The sequence below is a fragment of the Opisthorchis viverrini genome, assembly GCF_000715545.1.
Source record: "Opisthorchis viverrini unplaced genomic scaffold opera_v5_55, whole genome shotgun sequence".
Classification (NCBI taxonomy): Eukaryota; Metazoa; Platyhelminthes; class Trematoda; order Opisthorchiida; family Opisthorchiidae; genus Opisthorchis; species Opisthorchis viverrini.
This window is the reverse complement of record NW_008751709.1, coordinates 959,326-980,122: the sequence shown is the minus strand read 5'-3', so window position 1 is coordinate 980,122 and position 20,797 is coordinate 959,326. Positions and strand designations below refer to the sequence as shown.

General features: G+C 40.6%; 1 protein-coding gene across 1 annotated transcript in view; it reads right to left on the bottom strand.

The window, feature by feature from the left end:
- T265_03619 (hypothetical protein) overlaps window positions 1-20,797 on the bottom strand; it is a gene marked incomplete at both ends in the record, with an annotated part of 79,669 nt that overhangs the window by 25,743 nt on the left and 33,129 nt on the right. Inside the window, 2 exons of the mRNA XM_009168154.1 lie at window positions 1,660-1,893; window positions 4,621-5,014. Coding sequence (XP_009166418.1) covers window positions 1,660-1,893; window positions 4,621-5,014 — 628 coding nt within the window. The remainder of the gene's footprint in view (window positions 1-1,659; window positions 1,894-4,620; window positions 5,015-20,797) is intronic.

The following is a 20,797-nucleotide window of genomic DNA, read 5'->3' as shown; positions in this document are numbered from 1 at the left end:
TCCCGCCAAACACCGCTGCCTTGCGGTTAGGCTTTTGAGCCAAAGGCTTTGGTTGAGGACCCTAATCGTCCTCCTGTCTAGGTGTGGGCGCCCTGGCAGTATCCCAGCCCACGTACAACCATGACATTCACAACTAACAATACACACTAGTCATAAAAACACATCATTTTAGATGCTATCAGTTTTTACTCCCTTCCTCGGCCTGAGCAAACGGGGAGTAACATTTACATACACAGTCCTTTGTTCACACGCCAGACAACAACATAACTTTTAACATTTCTCCAAAGAAGAATTCCATAACATTGTGTGAGGGTTTTTGCATTATTACAGACCTTCATATTTGCTCTGTATTGTGGCGATATGTGTGCACTGCATCATTTACCAAATACAAGGACTCAACTGAAACATTTGGTTTCCTTTCTCAAGAGTCCTTCAGTTGATCACGTTGTTTTTTATGCACACAAAAAGCTCTGTCTTCCCTTTTAGCCAAGGCTAATTTCCTTAAGGCAGTAGAGAGCAGACAGTCTGGCTGTTTAAAACGTCAGGTTGAATAAACAAGGTATGAGATAGGCAGAACAGAACAAATTTTCGGAAGAAACCCTAAGACGGGTATTTCCTGAATAGAAATAGGCGGTTTTTGAAGTGCTTTGTTTTAAATAGGACTTAATGCAAATAAGTAATGTCCGATCCTGTACTTGTCAGGTTCAGAGTACATACTCAACCTTAACAGCAGGACACCGACCTCACACAGGGGTAATGGGTATACAATTCAGTTGGTTTCCACCTGGTTGAAATTTGCCAGGAAACTTGCTTCACTCGTGGGACGAGATCTGTGTTGATAGACGATACAGTTGACAGCGCGCAAGCATAATGTCAAAGAATGTGTATTACGACAAAATTTCGTCTGATGTCGTCGTACTACTTTCTATCCTATTTGAGCATTTTCGTCCTCGAACATCACTGAACTGTGTCAAACCTTTCATCTGTATCTGCTCGTGCATCCATCTACCTGTTTCGCAGCCTAAACATCGTTCCGTTTTACGGGCACAAAGCTATTCTCCCCGGTGCAACTACTTGGTGTCTAACTGAAAGCCACCTATCGGGGATCAGTTCCTTTTAACCCAATTTGTTTTTCTCAACACAAAAAACAAATTCGAAGCTAGGCATGCTATCTGGTTCTCTGTGTTGGACGTTTTTCGAGATATCCCGAGAAAAGTAGTGGCCAAACTCCATTTCATCAAGTATAGCAAAACTGATTTGGCACAGCGCTCAGGCAGAGCCGACACACCAATTCAGTTTAATTTTGGCCCCATTTCCTCTAGTTCCGATATACAAGAACTCGACTATCAGGCTGAATTTTCTCAACTTCTCAGAGGTTAGATTTACGGTACGTGCTTTATGAATAAACCGTCCGTGTGATGTTTGCAAGCGGATACATGCAAAAACACTTCACTGTAATCACATACAAGGCAATTTTTCTGCTTTAAAGAGTGCTATTCATGTTGACTGACTGCTATCAACTTGATAGGCTCTTTCACCTAGACTGATAGCTCTCAACTTGAAATGTTTATCTGTCATCTCAAACGTGAAAGGCGTGAGCAAATTCTTAGGCTTGTTTAAATTAATGGACTCTGAATAAGTTGTACAAGAAAAACGTACTTCAACCAGGCCTTGCATTGTCCGTAGTATCATAACCAGGATGTAGTGAGCCTTACAAGACCATGGTATGAATAAGTTGATTAACGCACTTCCACCGACTGCAACGCCAAAAACTTTGTTGGCAGCAAACTTTGACGCTATCACGCCTCCAGGAATCTGCGTGACCAGGTAGCCAAAGAAGAAAGATCCATCGACAAGTCCTCTTTCTTTGGCAGTCCAGTAGAAGTCCGGTTTCTGAATGGGAGAAGATGTGTTGTTATAGGAATCCTGAAGTAACACTGTTGCTATGACCAACTGCAATGTGTTTGATCCACAGGGGAGAGTAAAACCTTGAGAAATAGTGCACGGAAGCTATATCAGTGGGATGAAATCCAGCAGGGTAAAATCTTTTCTGCAATACCAAAGGGCAAGTAAGCGAAAGCTTACGGTTGTGGACGTGAACATATTCCTAGTTTGATTGATTTAAATTCTGCTTATATTTTATTCGACTAGTTGAACCCATGTATAGGCAACGCAAAAGATAACTACAATGTCTCCTGACTTGAACTAAGCCTGCGATCTCTGGTTTACAGCCCGCCGTGCAGTTTAGTCAGAAGTGGTTCCCTGTCTTGTGAAACTATGATTGAAATGAAGCTGAACCTGTCGTGACAGTGGTCAAAACGGCAAATTAGAGTAATTAATGAAGACGTTACTTTACTAGCAATAAAGCCACTGTACTTCCAAGAGATACCATAATGTGTATACGTCATCTATACGAGAAGGTATGTTGTAGTTCGGGCAACATATTTGAAATGTCCAATGTGTGTTCGAGCGCACCACATCTATTCTAATGAAGTTCGCGTTTCGACCGATTGACCCAAATTTCTCAGTGCTTTTAATCGTCTACCTGATGACAAAACAAGTTTTGAGGTTTTTGAACATCAGTGGTAGGTTGAGACTAAAGAAGCCAATCCTCAAGTGCGATCTACACCACCATAATTTCAGAATCGATGAAAAAAATGTGGTGTCATCATCTGGAAGAGGATGACGAGGGTTTCCGAGGATCCATTAGATCCAAACACACGACAGTTCTGACCACCCCTGATTGGCTTTTGGATCCACGTAAATGCAAAACATTGAATTTGATAGAAGCCCTGAGATTTCTTCGTAGCAGTGATAATGGGTGAGTGTCCTGGCAACCATAAAGAAGCTTCAAGTTAGCAAGTTTTGTTCAGTTCAGAAGTGAAATTAAGAGCAGCGGGCACAAAAATTGCAGATACTATTTACGAAACCCATTAACGTTAACCTCCCATTCATTGACTCAGTTATATATTTATACGTTTATTCATTTTTCCACTTACCCGTTTATTCAGCCATTCATTCACTCCCCGTAAGGAGCACAGTAGGAAAACCATATCGGTTCCTTCACTTAACAAAACAACAATGATGAGGCTGAAGCCTTGTGGAGAAGCCAATTCATACGACAGTCTGACCTGAATACAAGCATAGCACCCGTCTTCCCGCGTTGAGCTTCAGAGATGCATTCGGATTTTGCTCGAGTCACTCCTCTGAACTGATATGAGCAACATAAGGAGGGTGCGTTTTCCACTGGTTATTTGACTTCATTTGGCAGTGGAAGCTTATTGGTTTGAAAATTATGAAATTATATGTGACTGTTGGACCTCCGACTTTTATAATAAGAAAGTCCCTAAGTTCTTTCTAGATAAGACTAGTGTACATAAGGTTTCTGCGGCTACCTTAGTAACCTGGACATTGAGTGCTCTATGGAAAGTCCCAAAGACCAAGGGTCTAATTAATTTCGCATCTCTGCATCTCTTTCAGAAGGTCATTCTCTCCTTCAGTAGCAGATAATGCAACAGTTCAGGGCTTAATTCGCATAGGAAGCAAATAGAATCCTGAAGCTATCTGGCGACAAAAATGAGTTAGGAGCAGCTGCGATTAATCCTCGGTTTGATTATTCCTTCAGGAAAATGATCTCACAAGACTTGATAAAAGACGTACTTACGAACCCCAGCGCCTTATAAACTAAGCTCTACATGAGATCAACACCGTCAATACCGGAAGCCTAAGGCGAATTCACAGAATCAAGGTCGGAATTTCCTTAAATTCCGTTTGCACATAACCTTCAAAGATGCCATCGATTATGAACTTTGTCAGAGGCCACGCCGAAGTCCACACGTATCACGTCAATGTGCAGTCCAGCATGGCATACTGCTGTTCACTTCTCTTTGGAAATCGGTAGACCCTGGTACGTCAACAACGACTTTTAAATTCACGTCGTTCGACGAGGTACCGTTCTCCTGCCTGTTTTTTTATCCGTCTCACACATTTACAATGTGAGACAAGTGGGTCCTAATGAGGGCAAGATTTTAGGGAATTATAGGGCTCGTGTTGTCAAGGTCCAGTGAAAAAATGGCCTCAGTTCCTAGAGAGAATGCGGAATACGATGGGCTTCAGAATGTCTCACCAACTGATATGGCAAAGTGCGTTGACAGTGGCAGACTATCTTGAGCATGATCCTTGACACGCTGTGAAGCATGACTTAGTCTTGAAAAAATCGTCTTCTGCAAGTTCGCTCAAGAGGTACAGCGGAAGCGGTAAAATTCTAACCACACCTACAGCGATCTGGTCTTTGGTGTCATCTGAGTAGCGCTAAAGTGAGCGTTCTATGTAAGAACCTCGTGCTCAGTGGTACACATATGCATACAACGCACAATTGCATTGTCTGCAAGCCCTAGTGTATTTCTTTGTGTATTTTTCTGACTTTCGGGTTTACACCGGTTTAATGGGCTGAAATCTGTGTGGCTTCATGCAAACTATGACATTGTAGCCAAGCATAAGCATACATTGGGTTGAGTATTTCATTCGAAGGAAATTCATATTGGATGCTGGCGGTATAGCTGCAAAAAATGACAATTGCAAGTAAGCACCGAATTGAGGTTGTGACGGGAAATGACTCACCGTCGTGACATTTATAATTCCCACTAGATCCACAACATGGTCCACACCATCCGCACCATGCCGCAGCTGAAGATGATGAGCGCGACTCATTGCCTGCTCGTGCAGTGTCTGATTGTGTCGGGCGATCATACTCAGCATGGCCCAGCTCATATTGCATCGTATGCCAAAAGTGATCAAAAATCCTAAGCTCGACAGACAAGCCGTGTAGTACCGCTTGGAGCAACGACAACAAGCATAGTACATGCAACGACCTCGACACGTATCGTCTTCATAGGTGTGTTGCTCTTTGATCACAGCTTGACCATCTGCGTCGTAGGTTGTTCCCGATGCATCTGCAGCCATTTGCCCGTAACCGGGTTCACTTGATTTGAGCAAACCCGCATTTTTAAGCGCACTATAAGCAGGGTTAAAAAGAAAACATAAAATGGAATGTTCGTAAAATACCTCTGGGAGTATTTCTTTCAAAAACTCAAAAATACTCCACGAAAATCGGACTGAGTCGATGCTTTGATAATCAAAAAATGAGGTAAGATGTTTTTTGTCTTCACACAAAGGCCATGGAAATCAGCTCACTTTAAACTTGTTTTAACCACGGGAACATGGGTGCGCCATTAATTATCAAGTTAATTCTACGGATTCTTGGATGGTAAGACTGAGTACAAGTTATGCACCAGATCAAGAACTCAAAATTGACCTCGTCAATCTCTTCAAGGTCTTCATTATTATCACAATAATCATCAACTGCGTCATATTATCTATTGCTGTTAGCTTTATAATCATTGCATTCACTTCATCGTCAACATCATCAGCATCACCCTCGTATTCGTCAACATCTACCCTCAGTCCCACCAGCCATAGTAGCAACCATATCACCTGTTTCACAAGGCCAAAGGAGCTGGTGTTTTGGACAAGAAATGACGTGCCATGGCAAATGATCCAAATGTACAAACAGAAAGAAATGCGGACAAAAATACCTTAGTTTCGAAATACTCAGCTCTCTCTTTGGTCTGGAAGCTTGCCAGTAGAATGTACATTATAAAGCAATTTGCACTAGGCTAACTGATTTTGATTTCAGTGGTGAACAAGATGAAAATTCTGCAATTGAGCTGTGTCAGAAAAATGAATAATAATCATAGTGTTCTATGATACAGTCCAACAAGATAAAACATGATTGGCACTCGCCTACAAATTATAGTTTTTCTGGCAGTACAAAGACCATTAGGAGACAGATTTTGCACTAGTTAGCTCCATAGACGAAAGAGGACCGATTTAACATAAATATGGGATAATTTTAAGTGATGTTCATTGGTCCAACGCATACCAGGAACTTCGATGACTGGTTTAATTATTCTGGGTGGCTATGTGCGGACCTGCTGGCTGCAAGTAGTTAGGTTGCTTAAATTATGTAATCTGTCATGGACAAACTTATCGGGCGGCTATTTTGTGAAGGTTATTCGAAATCCCCTCGGAACTATGCAATCTGGTTCGAAGATGGTCAGGTAAACAAGAGCTGCATTCAAGTATTTTTCACCGTTTATTTATGAACTTCTGGAAGTACAACCCAGCTGATCGATAGTGGCAAAAAATTTTCAAAGATTGATGACAGTAGTGAGTAGCTTAACTACGCAGTCGGCATTGTCAATGGATGCATCCACAATGTAAATTCCACGCGTTGGTACACTTCTCAGAATCACATATTGATGGTTACCATTCTACTGTGTTACTTCTATTCTTTTCTTTCGCTGAGAATTTTTCATCTGTGTTACGTACCTCTACAGATAAAGCAAGAAAACAACCTCCCCCATGCACCCCCTTATCCAACACAAACGAGTGATTTTAAGATCTTTTCATCAGGCAAGTACATCCCAATATTAGCCAAACAACACAGCTTTATATTGGCTGGCTAATTTCAGGAATTCAACGGTAGGTGTAGTTTTGGATGAGCTATGCAAAATGATACGTGAGAGCGTAAATGATGGGCCAGATAAACGAAAGTAGCACCGAGTTCAAAAGAAAGACGTTTATTCTTTTTTTTCTAATTAAAACTATCCTGAAGCTTTACTGAATATCACATCACTGCAAAAATATATTCAGGTTTGTCCGCACGTACGTCTAAAGGTTGATGTCAGTGCAAGTTTTATTGACAACTACACTCAAAGTTCCCACACCATGTGGACGTTTTTCATGTTATTTGCATTGAAATGTTCCAACTTGATCTTTATCAACAAAAACAGGGAGTTGTGTTTTAGGCACACTATAACACGCTTTTCCAAGCCAATCATTTCCGAAGTCTACCTACTCGATTCCATCGATTCATGTGTTCCGTTGTATTAGTTCACTGGACAGAGAGGCATACAGTCAGGTTTATTAATCCTGTCGTGATTAATCTGAGATAATCCGTCTTATGTATTGTACATCCCAACTTCCTTCTATCCGATTAGCCAATCACCCACCCAGCCACTTCCCCTCAGTTCACATTAAAATCTAATTTGCTGATTGGGATTATCCCCACAGCTGACACGTTTCTTCATGCATGAGTGGATCGTTTCTTTGTTTTTAAGTGGATGCAAACTGGCTAAGACCGAATCTGAGTTTAAACAGATTTTTACTCAATATAGACAGCACTGTTTCCAATGTGGCAAATAAAGTTTCCTTGGATCACTTGGTCACAGTGCTGGACAATTTATACTTCAAGAGAAAACTCGGAACAGTAAACCAAAGTACCTGAGAAGTAACCAATTTCGCCTCTCACGATGAATCAGTTGATAACCCAAGAATATTTTACTAGTACGCAGCAAACTATTTACGCAGGATGGTTCAGCCGATGTTCCGATTTGATGGGTGTCGTTTCCAATCACATATCAAACAGAAGGTGCCACACCAAATGCAGAGGAGTAGTGTTTTGCCATGGCTACCGGTTCCGTGTTCCTCCCAGGCCATCGGTGTCGAGTAACAGTACAACACGCATGGCATGCGAATGCTAGCCGTGAAATTGTTGTCTGCTCAAAATATCGACAGGCGATCTCATAAGACTGACGGTCATCAACAGACGGGAAGTTCTTAAACTAAATTGGGAGCAAACTTTTGATGTTAGTTGTGCTAGCGAGACCTGGCTAATTTTGAGTCATCAGGAGACTTCAGCTTGTTTCGAGGTCACTGAGGTACCTGTACTAACTACACAGTGTTATAACCTAGTAAAGTCTTGATCATGAGATTTAAACTTACTAAATGGGAATATATAACATCTTGAATATGGACCATGTTGACCTTGGAAGAAAATTAATTCATTGAAAGCAAGAAGACAGTAGCTTCTTAAGTTTTATAACCAAGATGACGAAAGGTAATATTGTCTCAATAATGGGATGAGTGAAATGTCAGGGTTAGCTAAATAGTCCTGCAAGAAGTAAATTCCCTGCGTTAGCAAACACCCCGGACTGGGAGAAATTTCACTACTAGAGAAGTGTGTTTGTTCATCTGCGTACGTTCTCATACCGATTAGGTTGGAAAAGCGAGAGAAAAAGAGGATAATCTTTCACGCTCTATCAAGGACTGAGTGGATAAAACAAACTGTTATTCGGGCAATGTTTTTCACCAGGTCTCGACTTCTCAAGATAACTACTTTTAGAAGAGTCACTATCTTCAGGTGGTCTACCATGTACAGGTATGGCTGTAAAGTGCTGACACGTTAGCTTGAAAAACACTATGACGGGGTGAACACATTTTGTAAGGTATCATTTGCCTCCGTGGAACAAAACAAAAAAAAACGTAACGTGAGAGTCTCAGCTTAGCCGTCAAATATGTGATCGCAGAGTACAGGCTGGAGGCGGTCAGTTAACACGGCTTCTAGGGAGTCCACACAATACCTCGTGCGATGACCTTGGATCGAAAACGAAGTTCAACCCTGACCTTCCACGGTCAAATGCCTAGTGATCAATGGTTTGGATTTCGGCCAGTTGAAAATAGTCCAAAGTACTTCAGTCTGTTCAATAAGTCTACCTCGAACTTCAATCAGTCTGACTATATCGAACAAAATCCTGGTAAAAAAACGTTTCTCCTGCACGAGACATTAGATGTGGCTCATTGCACGAAGCGCGCCACTGATAATCACTAATAAGGATAGAACAGGTGTATGGGGCTTCTTAGCTTTTCAGAATAAACTGGTTTCAATGACAGGATGACAAACCGATTGAAAATATGCCTAAAATAATTTGTAGGAGGTGAAGTGTGCTTTTTTTGGCGCATAGTAAATCAGTGTTTCTTGGAATGAGATCGGGTAGACTCACTGAACTTGGTGAAAAAATGAATGAGTACAAGTTAAACGCACAAATATCTGGGAGATAGAGGTGTTTACTAGGTGTGTGTGTGTGGGGAGGAACGAATTTCATTGACACTTTTGAATGATGTTTTTTGAATATCTGTTTGAGTAAGTTTAGGTGATGAAGTGGTCAAAAAATGAACATTTTGTAACTACAATTGTATTTATGTGCATGTGGGGTGAATGATTTTATCGGAGCCCATAAACTAACAGGAATGGCCTATAGAATTCATCCTGGGAGTCATCTTTGCGATAAAGGGGTAATGTTATTCAAGAACAACTTGTCCGTTCATCAAAGGCACATCATCTGACCGTTGAGTTTAAAGACAATATGCTCTTCTTAACGTTACAGCACCGGAGGCTTCGCTGAGGTATTTGCTATGGTGTTTTCACTGATTTAAGGTTCCCGTACCACCGAAGAAATGCCTGTTTCGTATATTGACGAAGATCCCCGGCGTTTCACGAAATCAATTAATAAGCTCTAACCCTGTTATCGTTCTCCAGAGAAATGGAGCCAAGTTCTACCGATTTGTTAAAGGCGTTCAAAATCTGCTTTTGTCACGGTGTAATCAATTTTCAAACACTTGATTTTGAAGTCAGCTCAACCAACAGTGAATGCTTTGGGTGTCGCGTTAGGTTGGCAACAAAATCCTTTCTATTTAGTCAGTGTGTTTATCAGTTCAACCGCGGTTGCGGCTAAATATATACATTTGTAGTTTGTATTGAAACAGAGTGAAAATGAGTCCATAGTTGTGGTTTCCAGTAAGACTAACCTCAATACTTGCATTGGGACGAAAGGAATGGGACTATAGTACAGCGCAATCAGTTAATTTCCCAAACTGCTTAGGCTCGCATCAGAGCAAAGAATGTCTTCACGCGGTGAAGCAGAATAATCATAATGAACCACATATACAAAATTGAAAAGAGCCAAGACAAAATGGGGATATTTTTCGCACAATATTAAGTTCTAAGTATTCTGTTTAGAAACAGATTTAGCGACTGCCACATGTAATTATAGTGCATTCATGCCATCTGGGTTTGATTAATTTTAAGTTTGAACTCATTAGATTTCTAGCCTGTTCTCAAATTTGTCCAGTGGGGTATAGTGAAAGTCTGGCATCGTTTGATTCACTGCACTCGCTATAAGAACACCTCACAGCTATGGATTAGTTATCAAGACCATTTACACTACATTAAAATTAAAAACGATTATCAGCTCTGTTTTGTAATCGAGGTCGCAAGTTTTGACAAAAATTTTGTGTCAAAGCAAATAACTTAACAACGGCGGTTGAGCAAAAAACCTTAAATTGACCTCTCCTAGGAGAAGGTACCTACTGAAAATTTCTAGTTTTTAGTAGAGTAAATGTGTTTCGTAGAAACCTAACTGGCTCTTTCTGGGTGAACTGATGTGCCAGTAAGTTGTGGTTCAGTAGCCAAACTTGAAATACGAATCCCCCCAAATATTTCGAATGGCGATCGATCAGTGATGTAATAAAGCCTTTCTGTTTATTTGAAAAAAGAATTGTCTAACTAGCTCGAATTAACAAAATGTGACACAAGCCTAAGCAGTTTCTTGCCTTATCCGACCAATCAGGTTCGCTTATTTGGCTGATGAATTCAAGGAGTTTAATTGAACTCCCACCCGATCGCACAAACACAGTCCAGCGTCCATAATGAATGAGATTTGTTTTGATTCAAAATGAATTTCGGTCTGCCTTTTCTTTATTGCATTAGCCGTCAGTTGGCAGGTCGTGGGCTGAGTTGTGTTTGTATGCTTGCTTATTTGTTTGCAGCCCACATACCTCATTGCTTCCGCAGTAAAGCGAGACTAATAACTTTTTTGATTTGAGACGTATGGAAATTGACAGCTCACAGTGTTCCTCCTGTCCTCCTCCCTCAAAAGAAGGAATAATTTCTATTTTGTTTGGGACGCTATTGCCCCTGATGGGAGCGTCCTTTGAATTAACGGGATTGTTCCTGCTCTGCTCCAAGGCTCATTCTCCAATATGAAAACAATAGATGCATTCAGTGCACATGAACTGACAGCAAATCGATTGTGTTACCCGAAATAGCATTGACATGGTAGTGTTAAGAGTGTTTGACTTATTCGTGCGCACGGTTCTCCCGCTCGAGCTGATCAATACGTATAACAAAAAATATACCTCCAGTAGCTTAAGCATATAACTCGCGACGTAGCAGTTTCGTCCTTATATATTTTCGCACCACCTTGATCATCACCGTATTAGGAGAAGCGTATCGTACGTCCGATTCGCGTTGCAATAAAAAGTAAGAAAACACAATATACATTAAAATCAGCTTGGAATGGTGAAGAAAAATTAAGCAAGACTCATTGACATTATCAGGTTTCTTTGGCTAACTAAATTTACGCGACCTTGTCGCCTCACCAAAATGGGACCAAGAAACTAAAATATCCCGTTTACCTCATAATTTGCGGCGAAATGGTATGTCGCACGTAGCAGATTAAAATTGTTAAAAACTGCTCTGTTTTAGTGTGACAATTGAGGGTAATAAATATGTCATCAGCACAGCTTGGATGAAATATTAACTTCCGAGTTACTGGTTTTAAAAAGCGGTGTTTTACTTTACCATCAAAAATAGTGGGATGATCCACCAAATGTAGAAATTGGTTGCCTCAGTAGATCCAGAAAGCGGATTTCACGCCCAAACAGGAACTATTTTTTATCATTTGCGGAATTAGGCGATTCCCGAAGTGAAATTCACTACAGAATACATTTTGAAAGCACTTTGCAACAGATATTGGTAAAGTTTTGTCCCAACCTCATGCGCATTATTACTTGCACAAAATACACACATTTTCAATAATAACGCGCAGGAACAGGCAAAAGTAGGCGGCAGAACAAAGCATAGTCAAGTTTCATTGCCAGTCTAATGTTCTGCACGCACGACGTTATGTATGTATCATCTCATTTTTCATAAAATCGCAACCAAATATTCATAAATCAATTGGCCAGGGACATTTCGATTTTGCAGTTTTTTTATGAAGAGAAATGTTGAGGAAATCATTGGCTGTTGCTCCATAATGCAAGATATTACCGAGGATTGCTACTCATAAAATGCAGTCATTAATAATCAATTCTTGGCGTTAGGCAATTTTGAAATTCACAGAATCTTATAGTTATAACCGGTTTACAGATTTAGTTCAGATTATGGATACCAAGAAGACGACCATTGTAGGCCAGTGATAAATGAAATGTCGTTCACGAACCATGTAAACTCGGATCAGACTCCTGCCCATTTCTTGTAAATCTAACTTCTATGTTTCCCAGTAGGCTTACGGATCTTGAAAGCTCCTGTGGAGGGATAAACAACATAAAGCGGATTGAAAATTATCTCCCGCAATTTATTTTCTGCAGTGATTCCGTTAGACGGCGAGTCGAAAACACTGGATCTAACGATGGAGTTGTCTACGCGTGAAACTGAAATGATTAGCTAAGCGTCGAGGAGAGGCACAGAGATTGGATGATCTCTGCTCCGTCACCAAACACAAGATTATGAAGTTTCTTGTGTTCTGACTGAATCCACTCAGCCTTGCCAGAAATGTCCGTGACACCGCCAGTGGAAGAGTGCACCAAGCACCTTTATCACATGTTTATGCGAATGCTTTCACAAATCTTGCTCCTCTGCAATGAATCGCTCAAGAAATGATACCAGCTCGGTGAAGGATAAACTTTCAGTTTACGATTTGTCACGGTATTTATTCACTGGCCTTGGCTAAGTACGGAAATGTTAGTTGCTACGTTCCATCGCGCAACCTAACAAAGCGCTGTTGATGTCATATCGGTTGGTGATGAAATGTTTGCAATAAATGTGCTCAAACCAAGAAGACCAGCGACTATCCACGCTACTTGGGGTACCAACATTTTCTTCAATTAGATGTTCGTAATAAACTGAAGGAACCAACATTTATGACAGGCTGACATCCGTCTTCAGAGCTCACGCTTATGTGTGCAGTGTACAGTGTAATTTTAATGCACACATCATTTCTGACGAACGCTGGCCTTTTGGGCCAGATTTCTGACAACTAATAAAGATAACCGCAGCTCCCTAGTTTGGAGAAAAAGAATCATTGACAAAAGTGCGACTGGGTACCGAAGGACATCACTTTGACATTCAAATGTCGGGGCTGACCGCGTGAAGGGGCTTGCAAAACTTGGATTCATCAACTACATTCATGACAAGACCTGCACACAAACTTACACCTCTTCATTCACATCTGACTTTCAAATGCCTAACAAAGACGCATCGGATCTTAGGGTTTTCTGGGTTCTTCGCGACCTAAGGAGTGTAAAATCGCCCAAACGAGCCATATAAGCTCAAACAAGCGTAAACATCAAGAGTGACTTAAGTACGGATCGGTGATTACCGTAATTAGCCTCGCCTAGTTTAACGATAAAACTAAATACTTTGCGTTTTGCCATTTAAAAATCGAATCAATTACGTTGCGGTTCCAAGAATGCTGTCACCTGGAACAAGTCAGTTGGTTAAAAAGATGACTAAGCTAAGCGGTCACAGGCGGAATGAGGATAAGCTAATCATAGGGAAATATTTAGGATCTTTCTGGGCATGTTAGGACAAGGATGACAGCTTCCAGAATTTTAAGCGTACGTACTCTTCACTATGGGCGAAAAGTCCATCAAGTATATCGAACCAGAAACTGCAGTTTAGGTGTTATGATACAACTACCACGAAATTTTTTCATCTGCCCTTAAATAATAAACTGAAAATTCAGACGCTTACGTTTAATCTAATGTAGCAACAGGTGCTACCGCATAACGCAACAGGTGTGCATTTAGATTAACTGCGACTAAACGCCAGTACAAAAATGTCCACACCAAAGTTCGTTTTTAAGCAAGCAAGGAAAGATAACTGAAAAGTATTGTTCGGTCCAACCTCGTCGCTCTGAACCAGTGACAGACATTCCCCACCCAGTCGCATCCTGCATTCAGACTGCCTCGTTCACCAGTGGGCAAACACTTCATTCCACCGATAATGGAATTCAGTTGCAACCTCTTCAGTCATGATTGATAAGGATGTAACGAGGACTGTTTGCTTTTTCTGCTCTCCACAATTTACAATCTGGCTGAATGACGTTTCTTCCAATCTGAACGAAACCCTCCTAACCATTTGGCTTTCCAACTTTCTCGCCAGACAGGTATGACATTGCTTATCGATTTGCTCAGTTGCCTAATTTTTCTGGTTTGCTTTGTTTGGTGCAATGTGTCCGCTCTCTTTTACAACAGAATCGTTTCAAAAAAAAACACGCCAACAAAAGGCTTTCTATCGTCGTAAAATTCACCGAAAACCCATGGGAATATATGGAGAGAGAGATAGAAAACGTGTGCATACAGATCAAATTGCAACTATCAAATCCGACTATGCGTTATTCAAAGGATGAACTGGGATATAAAAGGAGTTTGTTTAGTCCGCTTAGGTGACACATAAATTCTGCTAAATTTTTAAAGAAAATTCAAACATGACGGATGCAAAAATCATCTGCAAAACTGAAATATAAAACATGAATTTATTTGGGTCCACCACATACCATTTAATGTTCTCCCTAACTCGAGTGCGAATTCAGATTGTTATCCACCGTGTGAATCGGTTAAATATGCAGGAAAACTTCGGTTCTCTTAGTTTGATCGCGAACAGTTCCAGTGAAGATTTTGAAGTAATACAATTGGTTGCGGCATTCTAAATATTTGACAAATACAGGATATAGTCAGATAGCGTCGCAAGTGCTACCTTGTAGGAAGTCATGTTATTTTAATGGAGATTTCGTTCTATAAGTGGAACCAATCCACGCTGAGAAGCCAAGAAGCATTCCCAGCTGTTTCATCCTTGCTGGAAATAATCACCAATGCGCATTTCATTAAACTCGAAGCTGCAACCTCTCAGATATTTGTTGGGACCCTTAAGAGTTTGGCTACGAGCGACGGAGATGCGCGGTGCAGCTGATTTTCAATAAGAACCGAACAGTTGTGCGGTACCTTTTGGTTTCGCCTGTTATCGCTCGGCTGAAATCCATATGGTTGGACAGCCAGATGGAGGGCGTGAGTCTGATGATCTTCAGGTTGTCGGTGATTCCCATCATAACATTTGTTCACCTTTCCACCGCACCATTCGTCCCAGTTGCCGTTAGACAAAACGAGCACTGCACAGCCACTCGTTACACGATCATCCAAGCAAACATTTCAAACGATAACTGTGTGGATTACTTATCTTCGTCATTTCACAATTGGGTTATTCGAGGAAAAGAGGTAACATCTAAAAAATCAGACTTTGATTTCGAGCATGGCAGTTTGGTGGAAATAAACGTGCCCGTAACGGATGTCATACAGTCCAACAAGCCAAGTAAGTTTGTTCGATGGCTCAGACATCTCAGCAGCTAGTTAACAGTTGACAACTGTGAGTGCCTGATTGTAGGTGAGTTTTATGCACTGATCTCGAGCATATAAACAAATACCAGTGATGTAAATTGATATAAAAGAGGTGTGATTTTGGTTGATCTTGAATAGGAACACAAATTGGCCTCGCAACAAAGAAGCGTAGGTTGGTCTACATGGTTCAAGGATGGTGCGTAGGTACTGCGTTTCGCCGTACATCAAAGAGCCTGATTTCCATCGACCGCCGTAAAATTTGGTTAATTGCCTGTATAAACAAGTGACGGGCAATGGACTGATGTGAATAATCACGCTGCTTGACACCTCGGTGCTGCTGACCTCCAAACTTGTTGACAACTTAATACTTTTTAATATTTTTTTCGTCGTCTAGATGATAATAACCTTTGGAGTACAATTCATACCCAATTGTTTTGCATACCAGGTTTTCAAACTCGAAATCAGTTGTGGAATTCTGAGTCTTGGACTAAAACAGCTCTCCAGTTAGCAGTGGGCTAGAATATGGGGGACGGTCGATACAGAGCATGCTTACTGATTCCTGGCTGTTGAAACCCCAGTATAAGAAATGATGTAAACAGATTTCACAGTAGTCGGATTATATGGCCGATGACCAAGAGACTGTGGAAATGAAAGCTTTTGCTCTATCTGGTGTGGGCTTAGAAATAAAAAAGCTATGAGGATTGCATGTTAGCACGTATAAAACATCAAGCCTCGGCGAAGAATGGACAAAGCTTTACATGCTCTACTTTGAATGAATCGACTCGATAGATATTCACCAAGTCACTTATGGCATTAACGATGTCATCATTGTACGAAGGCCCGAGCATATTACCTTGGTATAAACACGCCGACTGTTCAGATGCATCATTCGAGCGATTGTGTGGTCTTAATAGCACATTTTTATTTAAAATGTGTGGTCTTAATAGCACATTTGTTATTTAAAAAAATTAAAAATTCGTCCAAAGCAACGGAACTCTGTTTTGTTGGTTTCTCCATTTTGCGGTTGCTGGCCAGAATGACACCGACAGGACAGGATGAGGAGTGTTCAAACGATGCTGATGTTAACGGTCTACAAATCGCATGGCTGCCTTTAGCACACATGCTTGTTCACTCAGTCGTTGACCGGATTTGCGTTCCTGAGCGGATAGCATTCCCAGCTTATCTGACCACCTTTTCTGTGCAGATCAAGCTTAATAAATGAAGGTTCATTGGTAGAGATTTCTTCGCACGTTTGTTACTGCTTGAAAAACCTGAGTCTTTACCTTATTGCTCTTGGACGTGCAAAATGCCTTTTGAATACTATAAAAGGAAACCAATAGAACCTTTAAAATTTTGTTGCTATAAGGAGAGTCTAATTTGCTTCAAAGACTAATATTAATGGTTTCTAAAACAGTGGAAATATTCCAGTATGGTGTGAAATAAAAACTAAGGGGCAAGGTCGGACGTGGCCGTAGGTATAGGCATATATACTTTGAAAAATTTTGTCGCCAACCTTCTCTATTCCACTTGAAACGCCTTCTCATATTGAAAATTTCAAAGATTTTCAAAAAGAAGCTATTATGCAATCCGAAGAGTAGATGTAAGATATACAGAATCACATGAGAATCACCAGATACCAAACGAAGCCTTTACAGGTGAAAAAGGCTGGTCTGAATGGACGCCCACCAGAAGTAGGAGTGATTTGTTCTTTCTTAGTTACGCCATACATAAGCGATCTTCAGCTGTATTGTTTTGTATGCATGCATATTTGTGATATTTTCTGGTTTTTCAACTTCTAGTTTGTTTTTCCCTCACAAAGAAGAAAACGATTAAGAGAAATGGTGGTCGCTGGCTTGTCCGCTGAGCTGGACAAATTGATTGCAAACGTTTCATCACCAATCGAGGTGACATCATTGGTGCGTTATTGGGGAGCTTAGTAGTGCGTAGCGGTGGGTTGGTGGTTGTGCCCCGATTGGTGATGAGACGTTTGCAATCAATTTGCTCAGCTTAGCGAAAAGGCAAACGACCACCATCTACGCTACCTGAGCTACGGACATTTTCCTCTATTAAGAGAAATAATTTTCTGTACCATCGTTACCGGGTGCGTAAGAAATCATCGGCAATTACCCTGCAGAAACATTTTTTAAAGACGCAATTAAATATGCTTCCTCTAAGGAAATCTTTTCAAAGCTTGTTTGATATCATTTCGGGAACTGCTTCAAAAAACGTTCGAAGGCATTTATGAACGAAGTAGGCATCTCGTCTATTTGCCTTCACACTCAAGTCACTATCATTTATACTCCGTCAAGTAAATGCTTACATAGGATCAGAATACACACTTTTCGAGCTTGCACGTTACATCAGCTATTCATCGGACTTTGACAAATCTGGAGCGCAGATGGGCGGGACAGCGCCTTTGGGTTTATCACCGAAAACTGGTTTCTATGAAATAGTGAGACACAAAACGCTTATCAACTTTCAACTGCCTCAATGCATGCGACTTTAGAAAAATATTTGCATCTCCAAATAATGCTGATGTACTTATTCACACCAGATCAACGCATTTTACGTCAAAATGGGTATAGGGTAGCCAACATGGAAACAGATTATTTTTGCCCTTGTAAACTGAGGATAAGGTAGTCTGAATGCGCAGTCCTATGAAATCCATTAAAAGCGATATGACCAATGAAGTCTGAATACGAACATCGATCAATTACCAAGCCTTAGATTCATTTAGGTTTTAGGCTGGTTAAAAAATCTTAATTGAAACCATGTCGACTTTTAACGTGCGTACTCTGTACCTTCCGGCCAGTTTAAGTAAAGAATTCCAAGTGGCAAACGTGACAACATTATATACGTACACACAACTTTGTTGGCTAAGGAACAACTGAAATTTCAAAAATTTTAAAAACATTTCTGTCCATATTTTTGAGAGCTAAGGCATGTTTTATGCCAATAATTACATACAAACAGGCGTAAACACCGTATCAGATATTTGTAGGATTGAGGCGACTTATTGAAAGTGAGACAAGTACCCTATTTTGTTAGATAAGTCTACTGGGTCGGTCAATTTACGTTCACAGCAACCTGTGACGCACGTAAAGAGGTTTATTATCGTAACCTCACTCAGCACCAATGAGCAAATCTTGGCAAGTTTCGGTTTGAAATTTGGGGAGAAATTCTGGACGATGATCTGCGGTTATGTTGGTGCGTATGCTCGCCTTGATGGTACTGCAGATTGGTTGTTTTTAGTGCGCAGCTGATAGGTTAAAATATGCATATGTTTTAATTGGCAACCGGAATTGCATAGGGCGCGTAAGGAAGTTTGGTAAATCTCTGCGAATTTTACCTGACACTTCTTCCTAGTTGGTTAAGGACTTAGAAAATACACTACTAAAATCTTCATTTATCTCCTTTGGCATACGTCAGGACTGTCTTTAGGTTTTTTGGTGACGCCACTCATTTGGGACGCAACGTTCCGAAGCCTTTATAAGTTACAACTGTAACAAGATTGTGTGGCTCACAGTTAGTGAATAACGGCCGACTAGCAGCAGTATCCTTTCGTTGTAAGAATGCCTTTGGATATTTCAAATAATCAAGTCGGAGGAGAAATGGTTGATAGTGACCTCCGATTTAAAGGGTCAGGTATGATGAATTTTAGTGTGCTCAGTCATACTATTTAGGTCGTTGAAAAGTGCACGCTGCTACTGGGGAATAGTATAGCAAACTTCTGTTAATATAATGATCAACAGCTCAGCACGAATGAACAAATGACTTTTGCATTCTTTGAATGTTTTTTTCTAGGGATTGAACACTGCATTTGAGCAGCACGGAAGGAGACAAATTGAGCCAAAACCTTTGGAAAACCATGTGTCATTTTAACAAACGTAACAGCTTAATGTTTTATCACCGGTCGCTCACTTTGGATTATTGAAGTTGTGCTAAGTGAGTTTCTGCTTAATGTGCACCTAATAAGCAACGATGAGCGAAGAGTACTATAAAATTCAAGCGTGCTGCAATAAGCTTAGCTGACTGGATTTCGCGAATTGTTTAGTTGCCACGTTATCAAAATAATTCATACTTGAACGACATAGTTGGATTATCCTCAACAAATCAATCAGAGCTTTGATCACAAAACTGTGCATGTTGGGACTTTACCTGATACTGGAATACCCAGTGTTCGGTCTCTCTCCTCAAATCATAGTCATTAAAGAACAACACCATTCTACTCGTCTTTTTTCGAAACGAATTCTAACGAACTTCACTTTGCTGTCGTGTTCAAACTGCTACGGCAACCTCCGAAGATCAGGGAAGAACACACGGTTTCAGAGCAGCGCGCATCAAATTCCATCGGCACATGAGATGCGCAAATGTTGACAACAGGAAATCACTAACGGTGAAAGTCATTTTAAGCACACAATATCATTTTCCAGTATGACTACGACTGCTCGAACCAAATCTACTTAAAACGTACAAATTTAGTCAGCTATAATGTTAACTGAATTGCGCCATTGTGATATAAATCCCTTTGTATGGTCATAGGCCGCCATACCATATAGTATATTGCCTTGCTCCGTCATGCAGTGTCTCCACAAAAACAGGGACAGATAATAAACAAAACCGAACATTCGTGTACTAACAAGTCACTAACCAAACAATTGAGCACCATGTGGTCATTCGGCAATTAAAATGCGAAGTGATAAAGCAAACGTCAAATTCCACTGAGGAGATTAGTACAGTTTAACGATGGACTGCACAGCTAAGATGATGACCCGTAAACTATCCAAGTACGACAACTCAAAGCAATGTTTGGACTACATTCCATGATTGAAGTGGCATAAACCTATCTGAGTACGAAACATAAATTCCTAGAAAGCAAGCAGTCGGACTAAATTCAAAGTAAATTTTTGAGATTGGCACGTTCAAGCAGCAAATTTAGGCTGTCTATTGAAGTCTGTTTGTAATTTGAATTTAGAGTTCACCATTTTCGCTGAGTGTGGTCCACCGGAAAAAGATCAAAATGAATAAATTTAGACGTCAAACTGTTTTTGTCGACAGAGGATTGTCTACCGTCCCACGCAATTTGAGCTGATTTAGACGGTTATGATGCGGCTCAGATAAAAAGGTGGATCTCGAATGCGAAGTAAATCTAATTTTGGTCTAAACTGACGGATTCATCCAGCCAATATTACTGCTTGGATGATTGCCTTGTGGAAAAAAGAAAAAACCTATACCTGCTAAATGAAAGATCAAAGTCGGCAAGCGCATTGCTGCAAAACCTTTTTTTATACTTGGGATGTCTTAACATAGTAGAACACCGGATAGTTTTGACGGCCAAACAAACACGACATCGACAAGACTCGCACAACTTTAGCATATCCTTGAAAACGATTAGTTCAAATTCGTAAATTTCCAAATCCAAGGAAAACTAGTTGTTACAAAC